The 10,826-nt window shown below is 42.5% G+C and overlaps 1 protein-coding gene across 1 annotated transcript; it reads left to right on the top strand.

Annotated features, from left to right (window-relative positions):
- Positions 1-290: 290 nt before the first annotated feature.
- Positions 291-10,436, top strand: LOC120869594 (tyrosine-protein phosphatase non-receptor type substrate 1-like). The gene is made up of 4 exons (XM_040249004.1): positions 291-366; positions 7,571-7,918; positions 9,633-9,983; positions 10,351-10,436. Exons 1-4 carry the CDS (start codon positions 291-293, stop codon positions 10,434-10,436), a joined length of 861 nt encoding a protein of 286 aa, XP_040104938.1.
- The last annotated feature ends 390 nt before the right edge of the window (positions 10,437-10,826 follow it).

Here is a 10,826-nt window from a genome sequence, read left to right as displayed (position 1 = left end):
AAAATCTCTAAGATGGGATGAGACACAGGAAGGAGTACAAGCTTCGGGTGTCATACCCCTTGGCTCTGGAAACCCTGAACGTTTCCAGCAGCAACTTCTCTGTTTGTAGCAACCTTGTCTGTCCAGTTTATAATTTTAAAGAAAAAGTGTCCCAGGCCCACAGTTTTTCCCCTCATCACAATCCTGTTCCTCTGACATCATGGAAGTGGGAACTGTCCTCTCTCCGTAGAGCACAGAGGTCCAGGCCTCTCCAGGACCACACTGACACCGAGCAGGCTCCAAGGGCCCCCATGAGGCCTGTCCTTGATTTCCCGTCCTGCCCACGTCTGCCTTCCCTCCTGCTGGCTCTGCTGCTGAAACTCACAGGTGAGTGGCACCTCTCTGCCTGGTTACCATTTCCTCCCCACCTGCTTCCTTAGAATTTCTTTGAGGAGGGATTTCCTTGGCCCATCGTAAAACAGGCAGAATTTAGAGATCTAGACTTGGATGGCCTCCAGCACACAAAATCTCCCAGTGACTGTGTCTGTTTCGCACCTTTGGGTCAGGTAAAGGACTCGTCCCCATGATCAGCAGGCTGAGCAGAGCAAACACGGCAGCTCTCATCCCCCAGCCACTGGGGACACGGGGTCTGTCTTTTCACTGGTCACCAGCACACATATGCTACCCACTAAGTGAAGAAAAACATCTTAGAAAAGATGAGATTATAAAAGCAAGAAAAGAATCCACAATGCCCCCATCGGGAGATAATCAGTGTTAAAGTTTTGCAGAGGTCTGAGTGTTCAGAGACTATTGGTCAGAAGCGCACACTAGAGGTCTCTTTGGGTCTGTGATGGAAGCTGAGCCCTGCAGTCTCCCTAGCTTAACTGTGTGGTTCTGCCTCTATTTGCTGGGGAAAAAAAAAAAAATTTTTTTTTTTTTGTAGAGTCTTTCCCCCAAGGACACTGGTCCATGTTGGTAGAAGCTTTGAGTCCCAGTTGCCACAGAAGATAGCTTGAGGGGTTTAGATCAGATGAAGGGGGAAGCAGACCATTATCTCAGAGTGAGGAAGAGGTGGGAAAGCTTGGATCTTAAGGGGGTAAAATAGGTGAGGCACTCCACACCCACTGGAGAATTTTAACCAACATCTAAACAAGAATTCACACCAATTTTATACAATCTTTCAAAAAATTAGAAAAAGAAGCCACACTTCCCAACCCATTTTATGAGGAAATTACTACCTTGATAGCAACAGTAAATAAAGATTGTACATAAGAAAGAAAACTATAGCCCAACGTATGTCATGAACTTAGATATAAAATTCCTCAACAACGTATTGGCAAATAGGATTTAACATTGTATAACGTTATATATTATGACTAAGTCAGAGCTTAGTTTCAATACTGGGAAAATCAATCATTATAATCCGTCACATCAAATAAAAAAGGAAATAAATTGCATGATCATGTCAATTGATGCAGAAAAAGCACTTGACAGGTCTAACACCTATTAATGATGAAAACTCTCAAACTAGAAATAGGGAGGAATTTCCTCAACTTGATGACATCCACAAAAACCCTACAGCTATCACTATACTCAGTGGTGGAAGACAACGTTTTCTTTCCAAGATAAGGAAAAATGCAAAAATATCTGTCCTCACAAGTCTTATTCAACAAGTGGAGAGAGAGAGAGAGAGGAAGAAGGAAAGGATATAGACTGGAAACGAAGAAATAAAACTGCAGATACCGTGAGCTTCTACATAGAAAATCCCAAAGAATCTACTAAAAATCCACAAATGATCAATCAAATCAATCAAAAAACTCCCAGAACTGAGTTCAGCAAGATGGCAGGAAACAAGATCAACGCACAAAATCAGTTGCATTTCTGCACTGAAACAAGGGCCTCCCTGGTGGCACAGCCTGCAGTACGGGAGATCTGGGTTTGATACCTGGGTTGAGAAGATCCCCTGGAGGAGGGCATGGCAACCCACTGCAGTATTTTTGCTTGGAGAATTCCATGGACTGAGAAGCCTGGTGGGCTACAGACCATGGAGTCTCAAAGAATCGGACACACCTGAGCAGCTAAGCACAGCACATACTGAAACAAGCATGTGACCATTTAAATAACCTCCAAGAAAGGTAATCAGTTCAGTTCAGTCTCTCAGTCATGTCTGACTCTTTGCAACCCCATGGACTGCAGCACACCAGGCTTCCCTCTCCATCACCAACTCCCAGAGCTTGCTCAAACTCATGTCCATTGAGTCAGTGATGCCATCCAATCATCTCATCCTCTGTTATCCCCTTCTTCTCCTGCCTTCAATCTTTCCCAGCATCAGGGTCTTTTCCAACGAATCAGTTCTTCAGATCAGGTGGCCAAAGTATTGGAATTTCAGCTTCAGCATCAGTCCTTCCAATGAATATTCAGGACTGATTTCCTTTAGGACTGACTGGTTGGATCTCCTTGCAGTCCAAGGGACTCTCAAGAGTCTTCTTCAGCACTGGCACAAACACAGAAATATAGATCAATGGAACAAAATAGAAAGCCCAGAGATAAATCCACACACCTATGGACACCTTATCTTTGACAAAGGAGGGAAGAATATACAATGTAGAAAAGACAATCTCTTTAACAAGTGGTGCTGGGAAAACTGGTCAACCACTTGTAAAAGAATGAAACTAGAACATTTTCTAACACCATACACAAAAATAAACTCAAAATGAATTAAAGATCTAAACGTAAGACCAGAAACTATAAAACTCCTAGAGGAAAACATAGGCAAAACACTCTCCGACATACATCACAGCAGGATCCTCTATGACCCACCTCCCAGAATATTAGAAATAAAAGCAAAAATAAACAAATGGGACCTAATTAAAATTAAAAGCTTCTGCACAACAAAGGAAACTATAAGCAAGGTGAAAAGACAGCCTTCAGAATGGGAGAAAATAATAGCAAATGAAGCAACTGACAAACAACTAATCTCAAAAATATACAAGCAACTCCTGCAGCTCAATTCCAGAAACATAAACGACCCAATCAAAAAATGGGCCAAAGAAATAAATAGACATTTCCCCAAAGAAGACATACAGATGGCTAACCAACACATGAAAAGATTCTCAACATCACTCATTATCAGAGAAATGCAAATCAAAACCACAATGAGGTACCATTTCACACTAGTCAGAATGGCTGCGATCCAAAAGTCTACAAGCAATAAATGCTGGAGAGGGTGTGGAGAAAAGGGAACCCTCTTACACTGTTGATGGGAATGCAAACTAGTACAGCCACTATGGAGAACAGTGTGGAGATTCCTTAAAAAACTGGAAATAGAACTGCCTTATGACCCAGCAATCCCACTGCTGGGCATACACACCGAGAAAACCAGAATTGAAAGAGACACGTGTACCCCAATGTTCATCGCGGCACTGTTTATAATAGCCAGGACATGGAAGCAACCTAGATGTCCATCAGCAGACGAATGGATAAGAAAGCTGTGGTACATATACACAATGGAGTATTACTCAGCCATTAAAAAGAATACATTTGAATCAGTTCTAATGAGGTGGATGAAACTGGAGCCTGTTATACAGAGTGAAGTAAGCCAGAAAGAAAAACACCAGTACAGTATACTAATGCATATATATGGAATTTAGAAATATGGTAACGATGACCCTTTATGCAAGACAGCAAAAGAGACGCAGATGTATAGAACAGTCTTTTGGACTCTGTGGGAGAGGAAGAGAGTGGGATGATTTGGGAGAATGAAATTGAAACATGTATAATCTCATATAAGAAACGAATCACCAGTCCAGGTTTGATTCAGGATACAGGATGGTTGGGGCTGGTGCACTGGGATGACCCAGAGGGATGGCACAGGGAGGGAGGAGGGAGGGGGGTTCAGGATGGAGAACACGTGTACACCCGTGGCGGATTCATGTTGATGTATGGCAAAACCAATACAAAACTGTAAAGTAATTAGCCTCCAATTAACATAAATAAATTTAAATTAAAAAAAGAAAGAGTCTTCTTCAACACCACAGTTCAAAAGCATCAATTCTTCAGTGCTCAGCTTTCTTTATAATCCAACTCTCACATCCATACATGACTACTGGAAAAACCATAGCTTTGACTAGATGGACCTTTGTCAGCAAAGTAACATCTCTGCTTTTTAATATACTGTTGAGGTTTGTCATGGCTTTTCTTCCAAGGCACAAGTGTCTTAATTTCATGGCTGCAGTCACCATCTGCAGTGATTTTGGAGCCCAAGAAAAAATAAAGTCTATCACTTAGGTATAAACCTAATTTGTATCAAGAGCTGTGTGAAGCAAGCTACAAAATTGATCAAAAACATCAAAGAAGAACTGAATATGTATATTTATTTATATATAAATATGCATTACATGTTTATAGCTAGTAAGATAAATATTGTCAAGGTATCAGTTCTCCCCAACTTGATCTATATATTAAATGCAATCCCAATTAAAAGCCAGCAGGTTAATTTATGGATAGTGACAGATTGATTCTGAAGTTTATATGATGGAACAAAAGATCCAGAATAGCCTACACACTATTGGAGAAGAACAAAGTGACTTTTCACAAAAATTAATTGAAAATGAATCATACGAGTGTGCACTGGTAATAAAAAATAAAATGTTGCAGTATTAAAAAAAATGAATCATAGACCTAAATGTAAAACACAAAACTATGTAGAAGAAAGTCTAGATGACCCATGGTATGGCAATGACTTTTAAAATAATAGACTTTATATTTCAAGACAGTTTTAGGTTCACAGCAAAACTAACCACAAGGTACAAGGATTTCCCATACTACTCCCCACCCCCATGCATCCTTGCTTCTCTGTTTTCAGCATCCTCCACTAGAGCAGTCATTTTGTTAGAACTGAGGAACCTGCAATGACAAATTATTAACAGCCAAAGCCCAGAGTTTTCATTATGGTTCACTCTTGGTGTTGCACATTCCATGGATTTGGGTAAATGTATTATGATAGGCATCCACCAGCTTTATGGTATTATACAGGGCACTTTCTGCACCCTAAAATTATCTGTGCTCTGCCTATTTTTCTCTGGTTTCATCCTAATCCCTGTCAAGCACTGATATTCTTATTGTCTCTTAAATTTTGCATGTCATATAGTTTCCTGTCGTGTAATTAGAATCCTGCAGCGTGTGCATGCTAAGTCCCTTCAGTTGTGTCCAACTCTTTGCGACCCCATGGACTGTAGCCCACCAGGCTCCTCTGTCCATGGGATTCTCCAGACAAGAATACTGGAGTGGGTTGCCGTGCCCTTCTCCAGGGGATCTTCCCAACTCAAGGATGGAACCCACATCTCTCATGTCTCCTGCACTGGCAGGCGGCTTCTTTACCATTAGCGCCACCTGAGAAGCCCCTATAGCGTATGGGCTCATCATTTAAATTAGTAATAAACATTTAAGCCTATATCCTCCATATCCTTTCAGGGCTTATCTGCTCATTTCTTTTCGGCGCTGAATAATATCCCACTGTCTGGATTTACCACAATTTCTTTATCCAACTGAAGATCTTCTTTCTTCACCAACTGAAGATCTTCATGTTTTCGTTTTGACAATTGTGAATAGAGCTGCTATAAATTATGAGGGAGAGTGTGTTCCAGGCCTCTCTCAGCTTCTGGTAGCCTCAAACATTCTTTAAATTGTAGATGGTGTTTTCCCTGTGTCTTTGCATCATCTTTCCGTGCATGACAACTAAACTAAGCTGTGCCTGAATTCCTGATTCACATAAACCAAACAATGATGAATAGGTGTTTCTTAAGCCAATAAGTTTGTGGTAATTTGTTATTCAAAGATAGAAAAGAAATATGCTAGGCTTGAGAAATCATTCAAGAGGAAAAATCTTCCATAGTTTGTAGAACTTATCTTACATATATTCTGTGTATCTTCCATGAAGTCAGGGTCAGTGCTCCCTCTGTAATACTCAAGAACGCATAACAAGAGCAGTACTGAGTACTAAGAATTTGTTGCATTGGGTTGAGCATCCATAAACATTACACATTTTAATAACTAAGATGTTTTCACATTGCAATAGCCAGTTTTATACCCCTTAAGGAAAATATACATTTCATGGAGAATGCAAGTCTCGGTGTGTATCTGGGCACCTGGGCTTCCACATGAAGAAAGGGAGATGCCTGCGTTTGAAAACTGCACTCTGTATATAGCATGTTGGTTATCAGCACAATGTCCTTAGCTTTTGGCCTTATCTCTAATTCTGGTTGTTGTTGTTCAGCCACTAAGCGTTGTTGTTCAGTCACTTTCACGCTCTTTGAGAGGCTCTTAAGTTCCTTTTCAATTTCTGCCAGTAGAGTGGTATCTTCTGCATATCTGAGTGAAGTCACTCAGTTGTGTCCGACTCTTTGCGACCCCATGGACTGTAGCTCACCAGACTCCTCCGTCCATGGGATTCTCCAGGCAAGAATCCTGGAGTGGGTTGTCATTTCCTTCTCCAGGGGAATCTTCCCGACCTAGGGATCGAACCCAGGTCTCCCACATTGCAGGCAGACGCTTTAACCTCTGAGCCACCAGGGAAGCCCCTGAAGTCGTTGATATTTCTCCCTGCAATCTTGATTCAGCTGGCGATTCTTCCAGCCTGGCATTTTGCATGATGTGTTCTGCATAGAGGGCTTCCCTGCTGGCTCAGTCAGTAAAGAATCCGCCTGCAGTGCAGGAGACCTGGGTTCAATCCCTAGGTCTAGAAGATCCCCTGGAGGAAGGTATGGCAACTCACTCCAGTATTCTTGCCTGGAGAATCCCCATGGACAGAGGAGCCTGGTGGGCTGCAGTCCACGGGATCGCAAAGAGTCAGACACAATGGAGTGCCTATGCACAGCACAGCACTCTGCGTAGAAGTTAAATAAGCAGGGTGACAATGTACAGCCTTGTCGTACTCCTTTTCCAATTTTGAACCAGTCCATTGTTCCTTGTCTGGTTCTAACTGTTTCTTATTCATCTGCATACAAATTTCTCAGCAGACAGGTACATAGAGAAAAATCTGACTCAACTTTTATTTCACATTTTTTATTTACTATAAATCCATTCATGGGTTCATTGACGATATGTTTATTTAGTGCCGACTATGCTCCAGTCTGGGGCTTCCCTAAAGGCTCTGCTGGTAAGGAATCTGCTTGCAATCAGGAATTGCAGAAGATGCAGGTTCTTGGTTCCGGAAGATCCCCTGGAGGAGGGCATGGCAACCCACTCCAGTGTTCTTGCCTGGAGAATCCCATGGACAGAGGAGCCTGGTGGGCTGCACTCCCTGGAATCACAAAGTCTCAGGCACGACTGAGTGACTAACACACACACACACACACGCTCCAGGCGATTCTTATATCTTGATGGAGAAAGAAAGTTCCATTTTCCTTTCTATATGCTGGTCCTTTTCTCCTCATCCCACATGGCAATCAAATTTGCGATTTGTATACTTTGGTGCCAGTACATGTTGCTTAAGAGTGTGCAGTCAGACCCCCACCTTGATCTACAACCAGACCCTCAGAACATTTTGCACCAAGACAAGGAATATGAGAAATGACACACAGTTTCTTTCCAGGAACTTCAGTTGAAGATTTCCAGGTGAATCAGCCTGAGAGTTCAGTGTCAGCCAAGGTTGGAGATGTCATAACCTTGGGCTGCAACATCCCTGCACCATCTCCAGTAGGGCCTGTCTTGTGGTTCAAGGACACTAGGCTAGGACGAAAATTAATCTACAGTTTCAATGGACGCCAATTCCCCCGAGTATCCCAAGTGGTAAATCCAATGGCCAACCAAACAGACTATTCCATCCGCATCAGTGATGTGTCGCCTAAGGATGCTGGCATGTACTACTGTGTGAAGTTAACAATAGGGCATCCTGACTTGGCATATATAGCTGGCCCAGGCACCTATGTGTCTGTGAATGGTAAGTACAGTTTGATAAATTCCATTTCCCTGATTTTTAAGATATGTTTTTAAAAATCTTCAACTTGTACCAAATCATTACTCTACGCTGGATACTGTACCCCTTCACTCACAATCTGCCCTATAGGCTGGGATTCTGTAGATGGCCCTTCTGAGCCTTCTGGCATCCTATGCCCAATATTCAATCAGGCTGAGTTGACAGGCTATGCCCTTCTTTAATGGCCACCAGAAACCAAATTAAGGACAATGGACACTCCCCGTTGAAAAGATGTTGTGTAGGTAAAATGCACGACATGTGCGCACTCTATGAACACTTTATGAACATGTCCAAAAAGTTAGAAAACTGAGAGTTGGGAGGCTTGTTTAGAAAAGCCCTCCTAGAGAGGTTGAGTCACTCTCCAAGCACTTGACCTTACCCTGAGAATCTGCCCTGAGCATTGCACTCCAAGCTCTGTTGTCCTTTTATTCTCAGAGGACAGCCAGTGCTTCTTACTCCTTGCCACTCCGAATTAATTTCATGAAATACAATGAGATTAGGGTATCCTCTGTTCTGCTGGGAAAACTTGTCTTCTCCAGTAATGTCTTCCTCAAGTTCAGCCGCATTCCATGGCATCTAACTGGCCATGGAAAATTCACACATTGATTTCAACTTGAAAAATATGGGTATAGATAGCTTACCTGCCATTCTCTCCTGGCTTCAAGAGTTCCCTTGTCTCCCCGCCGACATCTTAGGCCATCTATGATTTGATGCTTTGATAACTTGAAAGGAGAGATTATTATCAGGACCTGATATCATGTGGGGTAGTAAGGTTGGTGGTAGTGGGAGTTAGGGGTCAGTGGTGGACCCTCAGAATTGATGCAATCCCTTGAGGCTCTTCTCTTTTTTTGTTGAGTAGAATTAACTGTCCCCCTTTTCCCTCTTGAAAGTGAAAGTGAAATTGAAGTTGCTCAGTCGTGTCTGACTCTTTGCGACTCCATGGACTGTAGCCCATCAGGCTCCTCCATCCATGGGATTCTCCAGACAAGAGTACTGGAGTGGGTTGCCATTTCCTTCTCCAGGGAATCTTCCTGACCCAGGGATCGAACCCAGGTCTCCCGCATTGTAGGCAGACGCTTTACCGTCTGAGCCACCAGGGAAGTCTCTCTTGAGGAGATAAGTAAAAGACTCACAATCTGCCTTCAAGAATATATGCCCACTTGATTTTTATGTTTCTGATTTCTTTACTTCCTCTTTCTCTACACCCCTCAGCATTAATGTCTCTGCAAAATCAGTGACTGATTACCCTTCAGAGGAGAGGTAAAGGCCAATGCCAAGTTCTCTGGACGTGTGGGGTGGGCAGAGGAGACTTGGATCCATCTCCAAGTGTATTGAGCAATTTTTGGCATTTAGATAAGAAGAAGATTTATTTCTATGAACATTACCCATTCACAAACACAGCCCTCCCTATCCATCTTCCTCTTCTTTTACTTAGGGGCTGAGGAATGAAATTGGGGAGGTGATTCATCTAGTCCTCTGAACTGACTCCCCTCTGTTAGCACTTGGGGAAAGAGCTGCCTGTACTTGCAGTGGCCCCTCTAAACTCAGTGTGTGGGTACTCATACATATCCCTAAAATGGTGAATGATTGAGGCCCAACCTTGATCTGGATCCAGCTTTCTTAATCCTGCCTAGGTCAGAGCAGAGGAAATGGGAGATGATTTTGAGTTTCTTTTCAGGAGTCACACATGAGATGTTCAAGGTGCAGCAAGCTGAGCTATCACAGACTGTGTCACCTGGGGAAACACTCACTTTGAGTTGCAGCGTACCAGATTCATTTCCAAATGGACCCGTCTTATGGTTCAAGGGGACTGGACCAAATCGTGAATTAATTTATAATTTTCAAAGGGGTCTCTTTCCCAGAGTAAACCAAATTGGAAACATGGCCAAAGCTGGCAACAAAGACTTTTCCATTCGCATCAGTGAAATCTCTCTTAAAGATGCCGGCACGTACTTCTGTGTGAAGTTCAAAGAAGGCAAACCTGCCATAGAGTACCAGTCAGGTCGGGGCACCAAGGTGACTGTTACTGGTGAGTTTGACTCTTCCACCTTTTGTCATGTGATATTGTGACAGTAATAATGTCCTCTAGTCATTGAACAACTACATTCTGCTAGATACTGTCAAAGGTACAGTGTACCCTTGATCTTGTCATTCTCTCAGAAACCTGTGATTTGAGTTTTTTATGGGAGGAGACTCTGACAGTCAGAAAGGTTGATGAGTGATGAGAGAGATTTTAACATTCCAACATTCAACCCACCCTCAATAGCTAGGCTAAACCAATTAAGGTAGTTTCATGTCTCCTACTGGCAGGTGACTCAGATGAGACTGACTGAAGTCAATTTGTGTCCATAAGAGAAATCTGGGAAACTAATACAATTTTCTCCCCTGTTGGCTAGGAACAAGAAATAATTTCGTCCCGGATACTCCAGGCAGACATTTTTTGGCCACGAGGGGAACCAACTTGAATAAAAATCTACTCTAGAGAAGTGCAAAAATGTAAAGAATGTGAGTTGACAACATTGCAATCCGTATTGCTCCTGATTCCAACCCCACCTCTGGACCTCCAATGATAGGAGAGAAAACTTCTCCTTTAAGCCTTTTTGCTAAAGTCAGCATTGTCCTAATGGGTGCCAGCTGATAAAGAGCATCCACAGAGCACTGAAGTACAATTTCCAATCAGTTTTTTCTGTTTCTAAAGTCTTACTGTATTTTGTTTTTCTGTTTTATTATGACCTCTGAGCAATACCTGGCCCGAGGAATGATTAAATTGGTGATATGAAAGCATTACTGTTTATTGGGCGTCTACTATATCCCAAACACTTTCCCTATATTATTATAGTTAACTGCATAGCAACTTGAGCATAACAATGCC

The sequence above is a fragment of the Oryx dammah genome, unplaced genomic scaffold (assembly GCF_014754425.2).
Source record: "Oryx dammah isolate SB20612 unplaced genomic scaffold, SCBI_Odam_1.1 HiC_scaffold_10, whole genome shotgun sequence".
Lineage (NCBI taxonomy): Eukaryota > Metazoa > Chordata > Mammalia > Artiodactyla > Bovidae > Oryx > Oryx dammah.
Note: the sequence above shows the minus strand (reverse complement) of the source record. Positions and strands in the feature narration are given on the sequence as shown.

What these genes read in the sequence shown, in the direction of transcription:
- LOC120869594 (XM_040249004.1), top strand. Translation starts at nt 291, where the DNA reads ATGAGGCCTGTCCTTGATTTCCCGTCCTGCCCACGTCTGCCTTCCCTC. An exon ending in CACCTATGTGTCTGTGAATG is followed by an intron (nt 7,919 to 9,632) that starts GTAAGTACAGTT and finishes GTTTCTTTTCAG; the next exon opens with GAGTCACACATGAGATGTTC. An exon ending in CACCAAGGTGACTGTTACTG is followed by an intron (nt 9,984 to 10,350) that starts GTGAGTTTGACT and finishes CCTGTTGGCTAG; the next exon opens with GAACAAGAAATAATTTCGTC.